General features: G+C 49.0%; 1 protein-coding gene across 2 annotated transcripts in view; it reads right to left on the reverse strand.

Moving 5' to 3' along the window:
* LOC128416582 (peroxidasin homolog) overlaps positions 1-23,372 on the reverse strand; it is a 72,075-nt gene that overhangs the window by 9,810 nt on the left and 38,893 nt on the right. For both annotated transcript variants that reach the window (XM_053394509.1, XM_053394508.1), the window contains 10 exons: positions 21,746-21,915; positions 19,778-20,050; positions 18,635-18,751; positions 16,613-16,771; positions 15,421-15,533; positions 13,200-13,356; positions 11,275-11,383; positions 8,815-8,972; positions 5,370-6,873; positions 3,278-3,412 (listed from right to left, as the gene is read on the reverse strand). In XM_053394509.1, the coding sequence (XP_053250484.1) occupies positions 3,278-3,412; positions 5,370-6,873; positions 8,815-8,972; positions 11,275-11,383; positions 13,200-13,356; positions 15,421-15,533; positions 16,613-16,771; positions 18,635-18,751; positions 19,778-20,050; positions 21,746-21,915 (2,895 nt within the window). The remainder of the gene's footprint in view (positions 1-3,277; positions 3,413-5,369; positions 6,874-8,814; positions 8,973-11,274; positions 11,384-13,199; positions 13,357-15,420; positions 15,534-16,612; positions 16,772-18,634; positions 18,752-19,777; positions 20,051-21,745; positions 21,916-23,372) is intronic.

Raw genomic sequence — 23,372 nt, forward strand, 5'->3', positions numbered from 1 at the left:
TCCTCCCAGTTGAACGACGTGGCCCAGGGAGAGAGGGAAAAATAGTGGAAGTGAACAACTGGCTTCGCAAATGGTGTAAACAGGAACGGTTTGGATTCTTAGATCACGGACTGCAGTTTCTTAAAGATGGACTTCTGGCAAGCGATGGGCTGCACCTCACAACGGTTGGGAGGAATGTTTTTGCCAAAAATCTCAGAAACCTCATCAGGAGGGCTTTAAACTGACTAATGTGGGGGAGGGAGACAGTGCTCCTGAAGGTAGGAGTCTATCAATTGATGAAGATGATCATCCAAATGTCATAGACCAAATGGAGCAAACAGCACGCAGACCTAGTGGTGGGAGGAAAAAATCCTTAAATAAGAGACACGGGGGAATGATTAATGGACTTCAATGTCTGTACACTAATGCGCAAAGCATGGGAAATAAACAAGATGAGCTTGAGCTCTTGGTACAGCAAACTAAATATGACATAATAGGCATCACTGAAACCTGGTGGGATAAGTCCCACGACTGGAATGTAATAATGGAGGGATACAATCTATTTCAGAGAAACAGACCAGACAAGAAAGGAGGAGGAGTGGCGTTATATGTCAGGGATGTGTATACCTGTGAAGAGATCCAAGATTTAGAACCTCAAAGCCAAAGTGAGAGCATTTGGGTCAAAATTAAGGGAGAGAAAAATAACAGTGACCTCATTGTGGGAGTTTACTATAGATCCCCAAGCCAAACGGAGGACATAGATGATGCCTTTCTGGAACAGATGGCCAAGCATGCAAAAGGAAGGGAGATAGTAGTAATGGGGGACTTCAATTACCCGGATATTTGTTGGATGTCAAACTCAGCCAAGAGCATAAGGTCAAACAGATTCCTCACTGGCCTTGCAGACAACTTCATTGTCCAGAAAGTGGGAGAAGCAACAAGAGGAACAGCCATTTTAGATCTGGTCCTAACCAATGTTGATCACCTGGTTAGTGGGGTAGAAGTGGAAGGACCATTAGGCGTGAGTGATCACGCTCTTCTGAAGTTTACTATACAGTGGAAAGGAGCAGCCAAGCATACTAGGACTCAATTTCTTGACTTTAAGAAAGCCGACTTCATAAAACTTAGGGAAGTGCTGGGTGAGATCCCATGGACAGTAATACTAAAAGGAAAGGGAGTTCATAATGGCTGGGAGTTTGTTAAGAGGGAGATAGTAAAAGCACAACTTCAGGCAATACCAATGAGACGGAAACATGGAAGGTGCCTAAAGAAGCCAGGGTGGCTATCTAAAGAACTTTTAAGTGAGTTAAGATTAAAAAAGGATGTGTACAAAAAATGGAAAAGGGGGGAAACCACCAAAGAGGAATTCAAACAAATACCCAGCATGTGTACACACAAAGTCAGAAAAGCTAAAGCACAGAATGAACTCAGGCTTGCTAGAGAGGTTAAAAGCAACAAAAAAGGCTTTTATGGGTATGTTCGTAGCAAAAGGAAGAACAAAGAAACAGTGGGGTCACTCAGAGGAGAAGATGGTGAAATGCAAACAGGGGACACAGAAAGGGCTGAACTCCTCAATGCCTTCTTTGCCTCAGTCTTCTCCGATAAAGAAAACAATGCCCGACCTGAAGAATTTGGAGCAAATGATTCAGCAGAGGAAACACAGCCCAGAATAACTAAGGAGATAGTACAAGAATACTTGGCTAGTTTAGATGTATTCAAGTCTCCAGGGCCAGATGAACTGCATCCAAGAGTATTAAAAGAACTGGCAGATGTGATCTCAGAACCACTGGCAGTCATCTTTGAGAATTCCTGGAGAACAGGTGAAGTCCCGGCAGACTGGAGGAGGGCAAATGTTGTCCCTATTTTCAAAAAGGGGAAAAGAGAGGACCCAAATAATTACCGCCCAGTCAGTCTGACATCAATACCAGGGAAGATTCTGGAGCAGATCATTAAGCAAACAGTCTGTGAGCACCTGGAAAGGAATGCTGTGATCACCAACAGTCAGCATGGATTTCTGAAAAATAAGTCATGTCAGACTAACCTGATCTCGTTTTTTGACAGAATTACAAGCCTGGTAGATGAAGGGAATGCAGTAGATGTAGCCTACCTTGATTTCAGCAAGGCATTTGACAAGGTGCCCCATGATATTCTTGTAAAGAAGCTGGTAAAATGCGGTCTTGACTATGCTACCACTCAGTGGATTTGTAACTGGCTGACTGACCGAACCCAAAGGGTGCTCATCAATGGTTCCTCTTCATCCTGGAGAAGAGTGACTAGTGGGGTGCCACAGGGTTCTGTCTTGGGCCCGGTCTTATTCAACATCTTTATCAACGACTTGGATGATGGACTCAAGGGCATCCTGATCAAATTTGCAGATGACACCAAACTGGGAGGGGTGGCTAACCCCCCAGAGGACAGGATCACACTTCAAAGCGACCTTGACAGATTAGAGAACTAGGCCAAAACAAACAAGATGAATTTTAACAGGGAGAAATGTAAAGTATTGCACTTGGGCAAAAAAAATGAGAGGCACAAATACAAGATGGGTGACACCTGGCTTGAGAGCAGTACATGTGAAAAGGATCTAGGATCTAGGAGTCTTGGTTGACCACAAACTTGACATGAGCCAACAGTGTGACACGGCAGCTAAAAAAACCAATGCAATTCTGGGCTGCATTAATAGGAGTATAGCATCTAGATCAAGGGAAGTAATAGTGCCACTGTATTCTGCTCTGGTCAGACCTCACCTGGAGTACTGTGTCCAGTTCTGGGCACCACAGTTCAAGAAGGACACTGACAAACTGGAACGTGTCCAGAGGAGGGCAACCAAAATGGTCAAAGGCCTGGAAACGATGCCTTATGAGGAACGGCTAAGGGAGCTGGGCATGTTTAGCCTGGAGAAGAGGAGGTTAAGGGGTGATATGATAGCCATGTTCAAATATATAAAAGGATGTCACATAGAGGAGGGAGAAAGGTTGTTTTCTGCTGCTCCAGAGAAGCGGACACGGAGCAATGGATCCAAACTGCAGGAAAGAAGATTCCACCTAAACATTAGGAAGAACTTCCTGACCATAAGAGCTGTTCGACAGTGAAATTTGCTGCCAAGGAGTGTGGTGGAGTCTCCTTCTTTGGAGGTCTTTAAGCAGAGGCTTGACAACCATATGTCAGGAGTGCTCTGATGGTGTTTCCTGCTTGGCAGGGGGTTGGACTCGATGGCCCTTGTGGTCTCTTCCAACTCTATGATTCTATGATTCTAACTCCCTCAGATGGAATAGCAAATGGACTTGACTTGGCTTACCTGTCTCCATCTCGGAGTCTTCGAAACTGAGTTGCTAATAAGCACATGAGTGTCGGCCCCACTCTCGTACCCGGGACAAGGTCCTCCACCATCAGAGCAGGAAACAAGTCGATGTTCTTTGTAATTCCATATAAACTGCAGAGGGAGAGGGGAAAGACATCCGCTGGAGGAGCAAAAGTTTGCCTGGTGTGTGTGAATGTTGTGGCCCTGCAGATTTTGCTGAACTCCCATCAGCTGGGACGCGGGTGGCGCTGTGGGTTAAACCACAGAGCCTAGGACTTGCCGATCAGAAGGTCGGCGGTTCGATTCCCCGCGACAGGGTGAGCTCCCGTTGCTCGGTCCCTGCTCCTGCCAACCTAGCAGTTTGAAAGCACGTCAAAGTGCAAGTAGATAAATAGGTACCACTCTGGCAGGAAGGTAAACGGCGTTTCTGTGTGCTGCTCTGGTTCGCCAGAAGCAGCTTAGTCATGCTGGCCACATGACCCGGAAGCTGTACACCGGCTCCCTCGGCCAATAAAGCGAGATGAGCACCACAACCCCAGAGTCAGTCACGACTGGACCTAATGGTTAGGGGTCCCTTTACCCTTTACCTAACTCCCATCAGCCCCCAACTACTACGGCCCATGTCTGGAATGATGGGAGATGTAGTTCAATAGCATTTGGAGGTCCACAGTTTCTTCCCCATACTGACCTAGGAGGGTATCTGCAGTATGGCTTAAAAAGACCTGAGGGGAGATCGTAACTTTGTGGAGGGTGCCGGGTGCCTCTAGTGGAGAATCTGAAGTACCCACACCAAACTACAGTTCCCAGGATTCTTTGGGGGAAGCCATGACAGGTCAGGGGCAACAGAGGCATTACAGACATGGCGGATCTGTGTTCAGATCTTTCAGCTTTATTGTTGTGGCTGCTGCTGCTGCTTTGAAGCCAGTGTGAGGGGACCCATGTTTGATCAGAGGGGCAATGCCAGGGTAGGAGGTATTCAGCCCTCTCCCATGTTGTTTCTCTAATGCAAATTGGGAACAACTGTGGCTCAGTGATAGGGTATCTGTTTTGCATGCATAGGGTCCCAGAAGCACAGTCTGAAACTCTGGAGTGTCCATACAGGTACTTGTATTTTGCTCACTTTGTGGAAATGGTGTGTTGGGGGGATTTAATAGTCCCCCACACTGCCCAGATGCTCTGATAAAAATAGTCTCCCTCCTAGAAAAAAAAAAGGTTTTAAAAAGTTAGGATATCTAATCACCAGTCTCTCCTGTCACATCTGATTTGACTCTTAAAAAGGTAAAGGGACCCCTGACAGTTAAGTCCAGTTGTGAACGACTCTGGGGTTGCAGCACTCATCTCGCTTTACTGGCCGAGGGAGCCGACGTTTGTCCGCAGACAGTTTTTCCGGGTCATGTGGCCAGCAGGACTAAGCCGCTTCTGGCGAACCAGAGCAGCGCACGGAAACGCCATTTGCCTTCCTGCCGGAGCGGTACCTATTTATCTACTTGCACTTTAACGTGCTTTCGAACTGCTAGGTTGGCAGGAGCTGGGAGCTCACCCCGTCGTGGAATTTGAACCGCCGACCTTCTCATCGACAAGCCCTAGGCTCAGTAGTTTAGACCACAGCGCCACCCGCGTCCCTTGATTTGACTCTTAAAGCAGCATAAAACTAGGATAGGTTTGCAGTGCAGATATACCTTGGGCAATCTTCAAGATACTTGCAGTGACTGAGTCAATTCTTGCTATGGACTGCAGCCTGACATGGAACGGAGGCATGTAAACACTACAATCCCTTTGTGTGTTCACTTTTGTTGCTAAAGGCAATATAATTTGTGAGCCTCAAGAGGTTAGAGGACTTTGACTCCCATCAGCCTCTCCTAGTGGGGCCTATGATCAGGGAAGATGTGAGTTGCTGCCCAGCAAGATTTGGAGCCACAGCTTCTCTGCGCCTGACCTAGAGCAACAGAAGTAAATGGTCTCATGTGCTGGGGTCGGGGGGAGAAGCAGGAAGGCTGCAGTTTGGTTGTTGCACAAAGGAGATACCTAAAGGAGGGTTGGTTACAATCGTCGCTGACCTCTCTGGTGCCCTTTGGCCGAGGTGTCCTACCTCCTGAGCTTCTCCCTGATTTCGAGGTTCCTAATCTCGTTCTTGAGGTCGTCGAACTCCTGCACGGACGTGAGGTTGCAGAAGACCCGGAAATCGTTGTAAGGGGGGATGCCGTGGTCGCGCCCCCTCTGGATGTTGATGGCTGCCAGGTCCAGAGAGACGGAATGGGCCATGGAGAAGAGCTTCTCGGTCAGCTCCATGTTCAAGAGTTCGGAAGGCACTCGCATTTTCCCGGGGACCCCAAAGAGTCCGCGGAGAAGCGGGTCGATGCCGCCTTCCTGGGTGATCCTGAATGGCGAGAAGAAGGCCTTGTGAAGAGGGAGGTGGCCCTGCCGGATGGGCTGGAAAGTCTCGTTGAGCCGGTAGAGGAGAGGGTTGATGAGGGTGTGGCCGAAGCGGAAGGCGGCCGTGGCAAAGGCGTTCAGAATGCCGGCGTTGGTGTTGGGCTCGTAGCCTTTGTACTCCCCCAAGACCTTCATCCCGGCTTCCCCGAAGATCTTGGGCAACCAGTGCGAGTACGTGATGTGCTGCATCTCGGCCCCCACGATCTTCCGAGCCTCGTGGTAGATGGTATCCCCGTCCCAGTGAGGGTTCAGGGCCAGGAGCTTGGCGGCCATGCGGTTATGCTCCCGGAACCACAGGGTGTGCATGGAAGTCAAGGCCAGCTGCTCGTTGGCTCGGTGGTCGCCGGCCAAGAAACACGGGACAGGACTCTCGCTCTCATCCCGCATGCATTCGGTGGGAGGCCCCACGGCGAAGGGGAGGAGGTGCTTCCCGGAGCTGGGGACCACCTGCCCTTGTTTCAGGAGCCCCCTCTGGTTGCTGAGGTCCCTCAGCTCCAGAGACTCGTGCTCCGTGCTCCCGTAGACGTTGGATGCGTCGATGAACGAGGTGAGGTGGTTGATTTGCTCCCGGGCGTACACGGAGTTCATCAGCAGAGAGGTCATCCCGCTACCACACACGGGGCTGGAGCGGACGAAGAACATGCAGTGTCCGTTCCTCACCCGCGGGTCGTTTTCCGGGATCATGACGGAGAAGCAGGGAGGGTCATTGGTGCACACCTGGCTGCACGACGCTCCATCGGAGAAGCGCGCCATGCTAATGGCCGCCACGGTCTGGTCCATGTCGTGGTCCAGGAATTGTCCCCATTGCATCAGCATGTGAGTGAACTGGTCGTCGGGCGTGATGGTCTCGGTGCCAATCATGGCGGTCGAGACCAAGCGAGGGAGCGGCAGGGGGAGCTCCCGGGAGTCGTCGGCCAGAGAGAAGCCTCTGGGCAGGTTGAACCCATTCTGGTAGGCCGGCTTGAGCAGGCGCTCGAAGGCAGTGAGGGAGGCTCCCCACATGGGGTGCTGGAGGTTGTTGCACGAGCCGTCGTGGGTCCGGTACTTCCTGTGGAAGCAGATGTCGGAGCAGTTGGGGGTGCGGCGGTGGGCAGAGCAGCCGGACAGGTTGGCGATCATGTTCAGGTAGTGCGGGGAGACTAGGTCATTGTAGCGGTACCCTGAAAGACCACTCCCAGAGCGTTACCCAATGGATTAGAATCAGAACAAGCATTCGCTACAAAACGAATTCCTTTTTCTAACATTGCAAATCTCACAACCGGATTGTGAGGCTAATAATTCCAGGATATCTGGAACCTTCCCTAAACCGTCGCAGGTTTATATTTATTTTTAAAGTTTCTAGCAAATGCCTAGTCCTTCAGAGGGAAACTCTAATTACATATGAGCTACCGTATTGGGCCGAATATAAGCTGCACCCGCAAATAAGCCACACCTTTCAAATTTTGCAGCTTGGGGGAGGCTTGGGAGCCATGGATGGGACAGACACCCTTGCCCTGCGCTCCCGGGCTGCTCTGGGGGGGGGAGCCATACCGCTTTGCTGGGGGCCTCCCCTGTCCCCCCCTTTGTTCCAACAGCTTGGGGGAAGCTTGGGAGCAGTGGGTGGGCTGGGCGCTGTTGCCCTGCACTCCTGGGCTGCTTCCTGGGGGGGTGGGCGGAGAGCCATGACGCTTTGTCGACGGTGTACGGCCGCAAATATAAGCCACACTTTAACTTTTCACGATCGGAATTTGGGGGGAAACTGTGGCTTATATTCAGGCCAATACGGTATGCCTTCTTAAGGCAAAGGAATGACCACCGAGAGGTCCTTATAGCCTTCCCTTTAACCCAAAGGTTTCTAGGCCAATGAAGATTCCGTTCAAATGCAACACATTCTCAGCATTTTATTAGAATGCAGTCTACGTCCAAATAAAAACCAGAAATAATAATAATAAAAAAAAATTTTATTTATATCCCGCCCTCCCCAGCCGAAGCCGGGCTCAGGGTGGCTAACAACAATAAAACAATACAAAAGTACAACACAAACAACACTCTAAAATCATTCATTATAGAATTAATTAATTCAAGCCACTGGCAACCATTGGGCCAGAGCTCCGCGAAGATTGCCGAGGGAGGGAGTCAGGCTGTGCCCTGGCCAAAGGCCTGGCGGAACAGCTCTGTCTTGCAGGCCCTGCGGAAAGATGTCAAGTCCCGCAGGGCCCTAGTCTCTTGTGACAGAGTGTTCCACCAGGTCGGAGCCACAGCCGAAAAAGCCCTGGCTCTAGTTGAGGCCAGCCTAACTTCTCTGTGGCCTGGGACCTTCAAGATGTTTTTATTTGAAGACCGTAAGTTTCTCTGTGGGGCATACCAGGAGAGGCGGTCCCGTAGGTACGAGGGTCCTAGGCTGTATAGGGCTTTAAAGGTTAAAACCAGCACCTTAAACCTGATCCTGTACTCCACTGGGAGCCAGTGCAGTTGATATAGCACCGGATGAATGTGATCTCGCAGCGAAGACCCCGTAAGGAGTCTCGCTGCAGCATTCTGCACCCGCTGGAGTTTCTGGGTCAGTCTTAAGGGCAGCCCCATGTAGAGCGAGTTACAATAATCCAGTCTGGAGGTGACCGTCGCGTGGATCACAGTGGCTAGGTCAGGGCGAGAGAGGTAAGGAGCCAACTGCTTAGCTTGGCGGAGATGGAAAAATGCCGCCTTTGTTATAGCTGCAATCTGCGCCTCCATGGAAAGGGAGGTGTCGAAGATTACACCCAAACTCTTAATGGACGGTGCTGGCACTAACTGCACCCCCGCAAGAGATGGGAGTTGCCCCCCCCCCAATCCCATATCGTCCCGTCCCAGCCACAGGACCTCTGTCTTCGAAGGATTTAGCTTCGAAGACAGAAGCAATTCTAGGATGGAATCTTAGCAGCAGACACACCAGTTCCTTAACTTAGTGTCCTATACACCTGGAGGGAAAAACACCTCTTGACTTGACACTGAAAAGCTGCTAACATGGGGGACAAGCAGTTCTCTAGTGGGAGGGATTTCCATATCTAGGGCGCCATAACAGAGACATAACACATAACGTGCTTTCATGTTTTGTTGCTCCTGCTCACTGGTGTCTTTATTACCTGTTCCGTTCATGTCCACAACCAAGCCTTGCTGCACATGTTCCTGGATGAGCTGCAAGGTCCGTTCGAAGATCTCTCCGGCCCTAGCTGTCTCGATGGTGTACGGATCCCGCGGGTAACGGAAAAGAGCCAGCAATTCATTAGGAGTTTTGGGTCGCCTGTCCGGAGAGGACAGAAAGCCATTTTTAAGCGGCATCGCATTTTCTAAAAGCCTCTGCATTATCGGCTGAGATACTAATAGCAATCTGAGTTCTCAAACGTGCTGGTCCTTACTGCAGTCAAAATGGCTCTGTTCCTCCTGTCCACAAGAGGGCAATATCAGCAGGCTTGGGGGAACCCCGAGCTATGCAGGGGGATAAACAACCTTTCTACTCCAAAGAAAGTCCCATTCAGTTCAATGGGGCTTCCTTCCAACTGAGTGGGTATAGGATTATAGCCTTGGAAGTGGGGGGACGACGACCCCCAAAGCTACCCAGGGATGACTAAGGATGCTCAGTGGTCACACAATGCTGGCTGACTATTGGGGCAGGAGACAGAAAACTAGGGGAGGAGAGTGGAATGGAGTATCCTGAAAAAGAGCAGGCCACAATGGAACAGTTTGTCACAGCTCCCACTTGTTACTTTTACTTTCAGTTAGGGAAGCGAGAAAACGGCAGTTTCCGCTTCCACTTGCATCCGTCACAATCAGCGCCGATTCTGTTCTGCTGCAGTTTGGTTTCTGACAAATACTGCATTCTTTGTCTTGCTGTCTGCTATTCAGTGTGGGTTACACAACTGTTTATGTTCATTTCCATGCTGAGGAAACATGAAAACTACCGTACTTTTCTGTGTATTAGATGAGGTTCAACCCCCCCCAAAAAAGAATGCTAAAAAATGGGGGGAATGCACTTTATACATAGTCAGTGCATATTGGTGACATGGGATTGTTTGGTTCTGCTAGCTGGAGATTGCCAGCGGTGATCTTGGTGTCTGCAAAAAGGGCTGGTGTTTATTTGCTGTCGCTGTGGCAACAGTGCGGGTGATTTGAGGCTTCTGACGGCGGTTGCAGCAGCGCGCAGGTCAGACGGGTGGGTGATTTTCAGTAATCCTAAAAAAGCTCGACAACTCTGGTCCACCCCATAGCTGTCAACTTTTCCCTTTTCTTGCAAGGAATCCTATTCAGAATAAGGGAATTTCCCTTAAGAAAAAGGGAAACATTGACAGCTATGCTCCACCACCCCCTAAAAAAATCTCAACAACTCTGGGAAATCTCCCCCCATTTTCTTAAGTCTGAGCCCCCCCAAATAGGCAGCGTCTTATACATGGGGGCGTGTTATACATGGAAAAATACGGTATGAATTGTTTGAAGACTTAAGAAAACAGTGATGTGAAAGGTTGAATTTGCTTGGCTCATGTCCATTCCTGACCATAGACAGACAGGCGGAACACAGCCATTCCTGCTTCCTTTTCCATTTGTATGGCAATTCCTACTTCCCGTGAAGTCCCTGGCCGAGTGACATTTGGGGACTCTGCTACATTTGTGAAGATAAAGTGTTTTATATGCATTATAACTGGGAGAAAAGCAATGACAAACTTAGACAGCATCTAAGCCATTGCCACATTAATGATTTCCCCCCGCCCCCCACTAAAATGAAACTTAACAAAAGATATGCAATTTCTTTTTATTTTGAAACTGTCCTGTGACTTGTATTTCTCTCCCGAGGCTTGTGGAAATAAAACCTTTATTAAAAAGTAGAGACATCACCTTGCCAACAAAGGTCTGTATAGTTAAAGCCATGATTTCCCCAGTAGTGATGTATGGAAGTGAGAGCTGGACCATAAAGAAGGCTGATCGCCGAAGAATCGATGCTTTTGAATTATGGTGCTGGAGGAGACTCTTGAGAGTCCCATGGACTGCAAGAAGATCAAACCTATCCATTCTGAAGGAAATCAGCCCTAAGTGCTCACTGGAAGGACAGATCCTGAAGCTGAGGCTCCAACACTTTGGCCACCTCATAAGAAGAGAAGACTCCCTGGAAAAGACCCTGATGTTGGGAAAGATGGAGGGCACAAGGAGAAGGGGACGACAGAGGATGAGATGGTGGGACAGTGTTCTCGAAGCTACCAGCATGAGTTTGACCAAACTGTGGGAGGCAGTGGAAGACAGGAGTGCCTGGCGTGCTCTTGTCCATGGGGTCACAAAGCATCGGACACGACTAAATGACTAAACAACAACAACAACAACATGCATTATAACACTGTGACACCAGACGGCGCTGTGAAGTCCCGTTTTCCGCTAACGGGATTTCTCTGTATGAAATTTGCAATGTGTTTAACCGAATTGCTTCTTTGATGTGTCTAGACCCAGCCACGGTGGGAAATGACCGCAAAACTGCCCTCCCCACACAAAATGGCTTCTGCATCTGTGCGGCCTTCCCATCTGCCCCTGTAAATGTGAATTTATTCTCCAAACGGTCTTACTTGCTAAACAGCTCGGTGCGCGTAGAATTGATGGCGTGGTCCACACTGCTGATGGCTTCTTGGATCGAGGTAGCTACAAAGGTGTCGCCGCTTCTGCCAACGTTCGTAGCTTTTTTAAAACCACAAAGGTGGTGGTGGAGGGAAAGAGATTCAAAATTTAAACCACTTCCATTTTAGAATCATCTGCCTTGAAAACAGTAACCTTTCCACTCAATACACCAGCTCCTAGCACATATTTTGAGTTTGCTCGGCACGTAAAAATGTCAGAACAATAAGAATAGTTTTGCTTTTTCTTACACCCATAAATGCCTTTCCCTTGCTTTTTAGCATAACCTTCTGCGCTGCACACATTGGTGGCAGAGATCTGTGTTTCAAATAAAAGGTTTCTCCAGGTTGGGCTGGAAAAGACTCCCACCTGAAACCCCAGCAGCTGCTGCCTGTCCGTGTAGACAATATAGAGCTATAGAGCCATGGTGTGACTCATTAGAAAGCTTCCTATGCTCCCTGCTGCGTTGTGTCACCCAGAGAAGGGGCTACAGGCAGGGATCTGCAAAGAATCCTTTTCGTTTTATGGGGGGGGGGGAAATATTTTGCAAATGTATGCAGATTTAATCAACCAGCTAATCAATTATCAAGAAAATGTACATGTTTAATCAACTAGGGTTTCTGTAACTGGGTGACAGCCCTGCTTAGAAAATGTAGATCTAGAGGATTTTAATCTCACTTGTAAGGTAAAGACTCTCCTCCCTGGAAGAGAGGGGAGTGGTTGTGGGCGGGAGCCCGAGCACCGCCCCTAGCAGGGGGCGTTAGCCCCCTGCCTCCACCTCTCCTGGCTGGCGCCCACGACCCTCGGCAGGCACCCAACCAGGTGCCTCCGAGGGGGCGTGCTCAGCAGCCTTTTGCTGCAGCGCCAGCCTCTCCCCGGCCTCATTCTTCGCCGTCGTCTCGTCGCGAGTCACCCACCCTCCACTCCCTTTGAGTTAGGGCTTAGGTCATTGGCCTTGCTATGGACCTTAGGTTGGTCGCCCCGGTTGTCTGGGGGGCCTGGTAGGAGTTTTTCCATTTGGCATTAGGCCTTTTGGTTTTTTCGCCTACCTCGTAGCAATCGTCACAACTTTTGTGGTATTGGTGGGTAGGTTAGGCATTGGAATAATGTGTTGTGGTGTGTCGAAGGGCTAGGTGTGGCCATCGCCTATGCCTTCAATTTTTGGGTATTCCGTTAAAGGAATCTGGCGGTCGTGTATTCCGTCCGATGCCTGCTTGGCGGGAGGCCATGGCACGACCCTCGGTGACATCAGGGGTGAGCCTATAGTTGGATTAGCATCAACAGGCTCCACCTTCTGGTGAATAAACCCACTTGTTTTAGAGATCCAATGCCTAAGCCAATACCTTTTCACTGCTGTAATCAATAAAGTTGTGGCCTTTCCTTGCCCATTAACCTTATATCATGTGTCCTTGTGTATTCATTTCACATTGCGGGGGTCGGGTCCTTGAACCACAACAAAAACTATGGACAACTCAAAAAGTGGATAACAGATTGATATGCAGATGTAAATGTTGATATTAGGACCCATGGAAGGGAAGAGGGGAAATCTCGAGATTCAGAGCATGGATTTGCAATTGAATTTGTTGTACATTTATTTCTTTTTAAAATAAAATAAAAATTATTTTTAAAAAAGAAAAGAAAACGTAGATCTAGGGTTGCATGTTGGTATGGATTGTATGCGGGTACAGGGGTGCAGAAAAGCCAGCCATGCAAACTGGCTCCAACTAGACCAGCCTCTGCCAATCTGGTGCCCTCCAGCTACAACTCCCATCAGCGCCAGCCAGTGGGAGTTATAGTCTGAAACAGCTGGAGGGCGCCAACTTCGGGAAGGTTGCATGACCAGGCTAACACTGCAGATGCAAAGGAAGATTGCTCTCACCTGTGATTGTCAGTTGCATGGTGCTGGAAGTAAACCCAAAAGTGTTCCTGGCTACACACTCGTACCTCCCTTGGTCAGCCATCCCCAGGTCTCGGATGGAGAGGGTCCCTTCTCTGTTCATGTGGAACTTGCCACTCTCTGTGATCTGAATTCCTTCCTGATATGCAAGGGAAAGAGGTTTTGGAGCTTGGATAGACTAGGTTCAGCTTTGGCGCAGGCTATGCACACAGGATGGGACACGGGTGGCGCTGTGGGTTAAACCACAGAGCCTAGGGCTTGCCGATCAGAAGGTTGGCGGTTCAAATCCCTGCAACGGGGTGAGCTCCCGTTGTTCGGTCCCAGCTCCTGCCAACCTAGAAGTTTGAAAGCACATCAAAGTGCAAGTAGATAAATAGGTCCCGCTCCGGCGAGAAGGTAAACGGCGTTTCCTTCCTCTGCTCTGGTTCGCCAGAAGCGGCTTAGTCATGCTGGCCACATGACCCGGAAGCTGTAGGCTGGCTCCCTTGGCCAGTAATGCGAGATGAGTGCCGCAACCCCAGAGTCATCTGCGACTGGACCTAATGGTCAGGGGTCCCTTTACCTTTTTATGCACACAGGAGAATGGGGTGGAAATGCATGGGGGGAGGGGTGCATCACATGTGTGAATGTTCCTCTGTGCTAAGACAAGCAAACCACAATGCAAATAGAAAATCAGTAGGTGAGCTATTTTTCTATTTCAAAGGTTGATTTTTTAAAAAGAAGACTTTTACTAATGTGGAAGTGCATTCAAAACTTGAACTTATCCCTTCCAGTCTTCTTTTATGTGTTGACTGAGTCAGAAAGCCAAAACAAAGTGATGATGATGATGATGATGATGATGATTGCCTGGGTTGATATTAGTGTGCAGGCACTTGCTTTCCTCCAATGGATATCTGCATGTGCAAAACTTGCGTGCGACGATTTTGTTTTGGAACAAATTGTAAAGGTAAAGGTAAAGGACCAATGTCCAGTCACAGATGACTCTGGGGTTGTGGCACTCATCTCGCTCCATAGGCCGAGGGAGCCGGCGTTTGTCCGAAGACAGTTTTTCAGGGTCATGTGGCCAGCATGACTAAGTCGCTTCTGGCGAAACCAGAGCAGCGCACGGAAACGCCGTTTACCTTCCTGCCAAAGCGGTACCTATTTATCTACTTGCACTTTTTGGCATGCTTTCGATCGGCAAGCCCAAGAGGCTCAGTGGTTTAGACCACAGCGCCACCCGCGTCCTGGAACAAATTGTACCTCCCCAGAAAAAAATGAGATGAAATTGGACACCTTGATCCCCAAACTGTGCGTGGGCTGCTTGTTTGGCACGTGCAAGTCTCCTGAAAAACCCCAATTCATGCTGACTTTGATCCAGGAAGAAACGGTTGTGTGAACTGATACACTTTGACAGCCACCAGAATACAGTGGTACCTCGGGTTACAGATGCTTCAGGTTACATATGCTTCAGGTTACAGACTCCGCTAACCCAGAAATAGTACCTCGGGTTAAGACCTTTGCTTCAGGATGAGAACAGAAATCATGCTCTGGCGGTGCGGCGGCAGCGGGAGGCCCCATTAGCTAAAGTGGTGCTTCAGGTTAAGAACAGTTTCAGGTTAAGAACGGACCTCCGGAACATATTAAGTACTTAACCTGAGGTGCCACTGTACTCGCAAGTGCAAACTAGGGCTTGCAGGCTACGGCGTCTCACCCAGCTGTCCACCAGATGTCAGCAAAGGCATTGCAAAAATTCGATTGGCAGCAAAAGACAAGTCATCTCAGGCTACGGTCGCATGGCACATTGGGCTGTGTTCCTTCGCATGCACTCTTTAAAGTTCTCTTTGAGATTTGGGACAGAGGGCCGGGCTTCAGATTAGGGATGTCTGCGCTGCTTGAACTCTTTTTGGAGACCCAAAATAACCTTTGCTCCCCCCCCCCCCGGATACTGGAGGTGGTATGGAAAAGGCTTTGCACATTCAGTCCACCGTTCTCTCTGTCTACAAACTTTTGGTAGCCCAACTGGGAGCTGTATTTTACCCCTTACAGGCCTAAAATTCTCAGCACCCTACAGTTCCCAGGATCCTCTGGGTGTGTGCACGCGCGCTTCAAATGTGTTTAAAAGATATTGTGCATTTGCAGCAGCAGCAGTGGGTTCCCCATCCAAGGCAGGCAGGCCTCAAGGCAACAGGTGTTCAAAGTGCATCGATTAACACTCAGGTACCTTGGCCCATGTGATGGTGGGCTGTGGATCGCCTTGGGCAGCGCAGGTGATCTCGATGTCTTGTCCAGTCTCCGCCACCATATCTTGCGGGGGGTGAAGGAAGACCGGAATCACTGTTTAGGGCGAAGAGGAAAGAGTCAGGCAGACACCCCAAACTTCTCGGTCAGGAATGTTATAATAATAATAATAAAATTTTATTTATATCCCACCCTCCCCAGTCAAAGCCGGGCTCAGAGTGGCTAACAACAGAAAAATAATAAAGCATTCTAAAAATCAATTCATTATAAAATCAGATCAAATCAAATTAATGGCAACCATTGAGCTAGAGTTCTGTGAGGATTACCAAAGGAGGAATTCCAAGGTCTCAAATATAAAATACACACATAAGTATATAAACCACGTGTCCGAAATAGTACAGGACTCTCCCAAATTGACCTCAAATATTTCTCCGCAAGGAGGAAGGAAATGGGAAAGTCTCTCCATTGTCTTTTGCTTACCTGTCTTAAGGGCAGATTTGTGTATGAATACGGTGAGCCTGTGACCTGGATTCAGGAATTAAAGTATTTACCATCACAAAAGAATGGCCAGGCAGCCCAGGTAAAGCAATCAGTGACCATTATCAGGTTTCCTGGCAGACAGTATTTCTGCTGTAGACCGCCTCCTTCTGTGATGTTTGTATGATGTTTCGGGGGGTGGGTTTTGGGCTACAGGGTGGGCAATTTCAAAAGTCTATATAAGGACTTGCGCACCATTGTTTGGAGTTCTCTCCCTCCAGGTTGTGGGGACCCTGTTGCAACAGTTTAAAAAGATCAGGCTTTGCTTCTCAATATACTCTGGTTTGCCTCTGTTATTTTCTCCTACGGATAGGGGGACCCACTTTAAGGACTCTATACGGATAATAATAATAATAATAATAATAATTTATTATTTATACCCTGCCCATCTGGCTGGGTTTCCCCAGCCACTCTGGGCGGCTTCCAACTGAATATTAAAAACAATACAGCACCAGACATTAAAAACTTCCCTAAACAGGGAAGGTTTGGTTTGGTTTGTTTGATTTATGGACTCTTGGATACCCCATAAGGGAAAAGGAACAGTTTTTTCTTATAAAAGGAACAACTGGGGAAGAAGCTATAAGGGCCCCAGGAGGCAAAAGCAATTTGAGGAGCAAAAGATGTACAACCAAACATACCTCGCGGAGTCACCCAGAGCTGCACAGGGGAGCTTCGGACCCCAATGGCGCTGATGGCGTGGCATTCGTACTGGCCTTGGTCGTGAAGGGCCACTCGGACCACCCTCAGGGTGCCTGTGGAAAGGATGCTGTGTCTCCGGTCGCTCGGCAACGGACCACCTAACAACAATGACATGCCGTAAGGCGGCCATGTTTGGACTGAGTTCTTGTGGGCAAGGCCAGCTCCAGTTGGGCGTTCTTGATGAGGTGTGGTGGCAGCCCTGGGAAGATGGGCCAAGCCACAATTTTTTTATTTCCCACAATGCATCTAGGTGAGGAGCGGGCAGCTGCCAAAGGCTTGGTGCTGGTTCTGAGGAACACTGGGACTGTTTTAAGACAGTGGTTCCCTGGGAATAGTAGTTCGTTACAGGGGTTGGGAATTGTAGCTCTGCAAGTGGGCCATTACAGTTTGCAGGATTGCCTGGGGGACGTCACGTGCTTTAAATGTGCATTGGATGTGCTTTGAATGGATGGTGTGGATCTGGTTATTTATGACCCCGTAAGATGCTAATAGGGACGTGGGTGGCGCTGTGGGTTAAACCACAGAGCCTAGGACTTGCCAATCAGAAGGTCGGTGGTTCGAATCCCCGCAACGGGGTGAGCTCCCATTGCTCGGTCCCTGTTCCTGCCAACCTAGCAGTTCAAAAGCACATCAAAGTGCAAGTAGATAAATAGGTACTGCTCCGGCGGGAAGGTAAACGGTGTTTCCGTGCGCTGCTCTGGTTCACCAGAAGCGGCTTAGTCATGCTGCCCACATGACCCGGAAGCTGTACACCGGCTCCCTCGGCCAATAAAGCGAGATGAGCACCGCAACCCCAGAGTCTGTCACAACTGGACCTAATGGTCAGGGGTCCCTTTACCTTTTAAGATGCTAATAATAATAAATAACAACAACAACAAAACAACAACAACAACAACAATATAATAAAATAAAATAAAATAAAATAAAATAAAATAATAATAATAATAATAATAATAATAATAATAATAATAATAATAATTTATTTGTACCCCGCCCATCTGGCTGGGTTTCCCTAGCCACTCTGGGCGGTTCCCAACAGAATATTCATTAAAAAGCGATAAAACATGAAAAACTTCCCTGAACAGGCTTGCCTTCAGATGTCTTCTAAAATTCAGAGAGTAGTTTATTTCCTTGACATCTGGTGGGAGGGTGTTCCACAGGGCGGGCGCCACTACTGAGAAGGCCCTCTGCCTGGTTCCCTGTAACCTCACTTCTTGCAGGAAGGGAACTGCCAGAAGGCCCTCAGAGCTGGACCTCAGTGTCTGGGCTGAGTGATGGGGATGTAGACACTCCTTCAGGTATACTGGGTTGAGGCCGCTTAGGGCTTTGAAGGTCAGCACCAACACTTTGAATTGTGCTCAGAAATGTACTGGGAGCCAATGCAGATCTTTCAGGACCGGTGTTATATGGTCTCGGTGGCCGCTCCCAGTCACTCAGAAACATACCAATTCAAAGCACACTGGCCTGAGCTTTGGAAAGGCTGAGTGGGGCACTAGCTTGGCACGTGAGCATTATACAGGGCACATTGTGCCCTGGGATCTCTTGGCAGAATTACCTATGCAGTGAGGTTACTCCACACAGTGCTGAAAGAACCCACTTCCTGTTGATCCACGGGAGAGCAGTTGCCCAGTGATAGCTGCAGTTAGGTCATCTATGTGAATACACCGTTGACCCAGATTATTAAAAGCTAAAAGCTAAAAGCAGGCAAGCAAAGAGCCTTTGTGGCCTCTCGGTCTTTCAACCTCTGAGGGAGAGTGATAGACCCAACCAACCCAACCTGGTCCTCCAGAGGTTTTGGATAGCGACTTCTCATTACCTCTGTGCTGTCTGGGGCTGAGGGAAGTTGTAATCCAAAAGGTCCTGAGGGCACCAAACCGGGAAAGCTGGGTAGTGCATGCTGCATGTTTACAGCTTCTGGAGTCTGCAAATCATTACAGAAGAACAGGGAGAACAAAGAATACCTGCTCTCGTCCAGGCAATGACTGGCAGTGGACGGCCCTCTGCAGAGCAGGGAAAATCAACGCTTTGACCCTCTGTTACGGTCTGGTCGGTGGGGATGATCAGAAACTTGGGAGTATCTGAGGGAAGGGGGAAAAGAACAGAAATCAGGCCTTTCGATAATGGCAATAAATCCCTTTCCACACAGAACTAGACATTGTCTAACTTGGGGGTTGTCAACTTGGTCCCTAATGCCCACTAGTGGGCATTTCAGGATTCAAGGTGGGCTTTAGGGGGTTCTACGGCACAAGCTGAATCCTACTTCCATTGAGCACTGGTGGGTGGTAAGGAAATTTTACCACCGAGAAAGATGCATTAGTGGGCGGTAGGTATAAAAGGGTTGACTACCCCTGGTCTAACCTCTGCAAAAGCATTGTGCAGGCAAATCAGGACGAAACTGCTATACAGGCATCTAGTTGAAGAGAGAATTGTGTGGAGAGAGAGCGGGAGAGATTGCTGAAGAGCAGAAAAAGTGAGCATTTAGATCAGGGCTCAGCAAACTTTTTCAGCAGGGGGCCGGTCCACTGTCCCTCAGACCTTGTGGGGGCCCAGACTATATATTGAAAAAAATATATATTAAGGAATTCCAATACCCCACAAATAACCCAGAGATGCATTTTAAATAAAAGGACACATTTTACTCATGTAGAAACACGCTGATTCCCGGACCGTCCGCGGGCCGGATTTAGAAGGCGATTGGGCCGGATCCGGCCCCCGGGCCTTAGTTTGTGTACCCATTAGTTAGATGTTTTTTAGGCTCCCCAGTTATACAATTTTTTCTTATACGTGCAAAGGCCCAGAGAATAACCTCCGCCCAAGCTGGGGGGCGCCTGTCTATTTTGGAAACTTATTTGCATTTGGACACTTCTTAAGATATCATAACCAAATTTTGCATGGTGGTCTCTGTGAACAGGGGCAGGTTTTCATTTTTGTTTGGCTGCAGATCAATGCCATTTTGAATCAAGACGGTGGGGCGAAAGTTTCAGGATTTCAAAAAGGAGGCCCTTCTCACGTCTGATACTTTTTGTTCCGAGGTAGATCTCCCCAACTTTGGCACAACGTCCCGCCCACCGGTGCCCGGTGGTTACTGTGTGTGTCTTGGTCACCTTGCACGATGACGTTGGCTGTGGCTTGGATGGAGCCCTCACTGTTACTCGCGTTGCAGCTGTACTGCCCTTGGTCCGAGAAGGTGACGTTTTGGATATATAGCCCCCCGGAGCTGGTGATGGTGAAGCGAGGGTCCTGCGGCAGTGGAGACCCAGAGCTCAGCACCCAGGTGACGCGGGGCAGAGGGTGCCCGGAGACCCCGCATTCCAAAGTGACGCTCTCCCCAACCAGCACTTCTGTGTTCTGGGGCTGGATCACAAAGCTGGGTTTGGCTGAAAGCAAAAGACAAACAAGAGCTGGTGTTGTCAGTTGGTTGCTGGTGCTTAGCATTTATCTGGTGCTCAGAATGCATGTTCTCACAACAGCCCTATAAGTTAAAGATAAAGGGACCCCTGACCATTAGGTCCAGTCGCGGACGACTCTGGGGTTGCGGCGCTCATCTCGCTTTTTTGGCGGAGGAAGCCGGCGTACAGCTTCCAGGTCATGTGGCAAACCAGAGCAGCGCACGGAAACGCCGTTTACCTTCCCGCCGGAGCGGTACCTATTTATCTACTTGCACTTTGACGTGCTTTCGAACTGCTAGGTTGGCAGGAGCAGGGACCGAACAGTGGGAGCTCACCCCGTCGTGGGGATACGAACCGCCAACCTGCTGATCAGCAAGCCCTAGGCTCAGTGGTTTAACCCACAGCCCCACCCATGTCCCCTGCCCTATAAGGTAGGACAGTCATTATTCTCCCACTGTTAAAGAAGGGAATGAGAGTGCATGAAGATCGATAGGGGAGTGACACATTTCTGGACTAGATGGGTAGGCTTTGGGTCTGAACCGGCAGGCTTGCCTTGTGGTCTTGGCAACAAAGAGGTACAAGCCCAATGAAGTCACAGAATCATAGAATTGTAGAGTTGGAAAGGACCTCAAAGGTCATCTAGTCCAACCCCCTGCAATGCAGGAAACTTTCACCCCATATGGGGCTCAAACCCACAACCTTGAGTTTTCAGAGTCTCCTTACCAGCACTTCCACTATTAAAACGGACAGATTCCCATTCTACTTTCCAGTACAAAGTGTGCAGGGCTTTCACCACAAAGGAATTAAGCCTTGAGCAGGAGTGGGAAAACTGTGACTTTCCAGGTCTCCAGCTCCCATCAACCCTGACCGTTGACCACACTGCCTGCCCACTGATGGGAGTTGGAGTCTAATTCCTGCATTGCAGGGGGTTGGATTGGTGACCCCTGGGTCCCTTCCAACTTTACGATTCTATGACACCTGAAGGGCCACAGGTTCTCTACACCTGACTTATTGCTGATCCACTCTGCACCCGTCGAGAATCACAATTAATGAGAGTGCTTGGTTTATACTAGAAGGATACTGAACCAAATTTTTCCACCATTCATCTCTTAAAATGGAAAGGGACAGCAGTAGATTTCTCTGCATGCAGAAGGTTCTGGAGTTAATCCCTTGGTCGCTGTGGGTTAAACCCCAGAGTCTAGGACTTGCTGATCAGAAGGTCGGCGGTTTGAATCCCCGTGACGGGTTGAGCTCCCGTTGCTCGGTCCCTGCCCCTGCCAACCTAGCAGTTCGAAAGCACGTCAAAGTGCAAGTAGATAAATAGGTACCATTCTGGTGGGAAGGTAAACGGCATTTCCGTGCGCTGCTCTGGTTCACCAGAAGCGGCTTAGTCATGCCAGCCACATGACCCGGAAGCTGTATGCCGGCTCCCTCGGCCAATAAAACGAGATGAGCGCCACAACCCCAGAGTCGGTCATGACTGGACCTAATGGTCAGGGGTCCCTTTACCTTTATCTCCAAGTGGGGCTGGAAACATACCCTGCCTGAAACCCTAGCGAGCTGCTGCCAGCCAGTCAGTACTAAGCTTGATGGACCAATGCGTCCAACTTAGCATAAGGCTGCTTGCTCTCTAACGGATGCAGGGCAATTCTTAAACTTCAGAAGATCTTTAAAAGCCATTACATGGGTGGCCGTAGTAGCGCAGCACAACTTCCTGGGTCTTTGCTTCTCCGGCGACATTCTTGGCCATGCACTGGTAGACGCCTTTGTCCGACTCCCTGGTATCTTGGATCATTAATGTTCCGTCTTGCAGGAGGTTCAGACGCCCATCATCTTGCATGTCGATCTCGTTGCTGAGAAACAGAAAGGAAGATTAAACGCTCCGAAACTTGGAACTCCTGGGAGCAGGAAACTGTCATGTTAGCTCAGCCTAACCAAGAGTCAGCCAGGGGCATCCCTAGATACGCTAACTCAAGAGATAGATATGCACATACCGTATTTTTCGCTCTATAAGACGCACCAGACCATAAGATGCACCTAGTTTTTGGAGGAGGAAAACAAGAAAAAAAATATTCTGAATCCCAGAAGCCAGAACAGCAAGAGGGATTGCTGCGCAGCAAAAGTAATGATCCCTCTTGCTGTTCTGGCTTCTGGGATAGCTGTGCAGTCTGCATTCGCTCCATAAGACGCACACACATTTCCCCTTACTTTTTAGGAGGGAAAAAGTGTGTCTTATAGAGCAAAAAATATGTTAATTGTCTGTAAAGCTAGGGACAGGAGTTGCTCAGAAATCAGAACTCCTTGATATTGGACTCTGATGGAGTCTTAGAAGTAGTCCTAGAATTTTGCGTATAGTGACATCAGCTGCCTTGCGCTCCTGTCCTGAATATTGCCACCTGCTCTGTTCCTGCATTTGATGTGGAAATGTGGGGAGAGAAGAGTGCGAGGTGGGGGGGACAACTGCCCTTTACCAAGGGCAAGACATCCAGAACTGCCACTGACGTAATGTCAGGATCCACGTACCTATTGGACCGCCTCTCCCGGTATGCCCTGTGGAGGACCTTAAGGTCCACAAATGACAACACATTGGAGGTCCCAGGTCGCAAGGTGGTTAGATTGGTGTCAACTAGGGCCAGGGCCTTTTCAGTACTGGCCCCTACTTGGTGGAACGCTCTGTCCCAAGAGACTAGGGCCCTGCGGGACATGACATCTTTCCACAGGGCCTGAAAGACAGAGCTGTTCCGCCTGGCCTTTGGTTTGGACTCAGTCTGACCCTTAACTTTCCCTCCCCTTATGGTTTTGATCTATGGGCTACTATTAAAATGAGGCTGCATTTTAAATTGTATTTTAACCTGCATTTTAAAATGTTTTTCTTCCCCCCCCACATTATGTTTTTATTGTAATTTTATTGGTGTTAGCCGCCCTGAACCTGGCTCTGGCCGGGGAGGGCGGGGTATAAATAAATTATTATTATTATTATTATTATTATTATTATTATTATTATTATTATTATTAATTTTAACTTGAATAACTTGTGCTTGAGCCTTGCTTTCCCCTCCTCCCTCCGCAGCCCTTCTTCCTCGCGTGTCAGAGTTTTTTAAGATGGTGAGCCCAAAGGCACAATCCCCAAGATTCTCTGAGGGGAGGGTCAGGTCAGAGCCAGACTGGTTTACCCCTGTGCTCCTCCGGAGAGAGCACCCTTGCGTTCTGGCTCAGCTGGGTGAAAATCATAGCTGTCAACTGTCCCTTATTTGGCGGGAAAGTCCCTTATCCCAGTGCCGTGTCCCGCTGCTGTCCCTTATTGATGATG

This window comes from Podarcis raffonei, chromosome 6 (assembly GCF_027172205.1).
Source record: "Podarcis raffonei isolate rPodRaf1 chromosome 6, rPodRaf1.pri, whole genome shotgun sequence".
Lineage (NCBI taxonomy): Eukaryota > Metazoa > Chordata > Lepidosauria > Squamata > Lacertidae > Podarcis > Podarcis raffonei.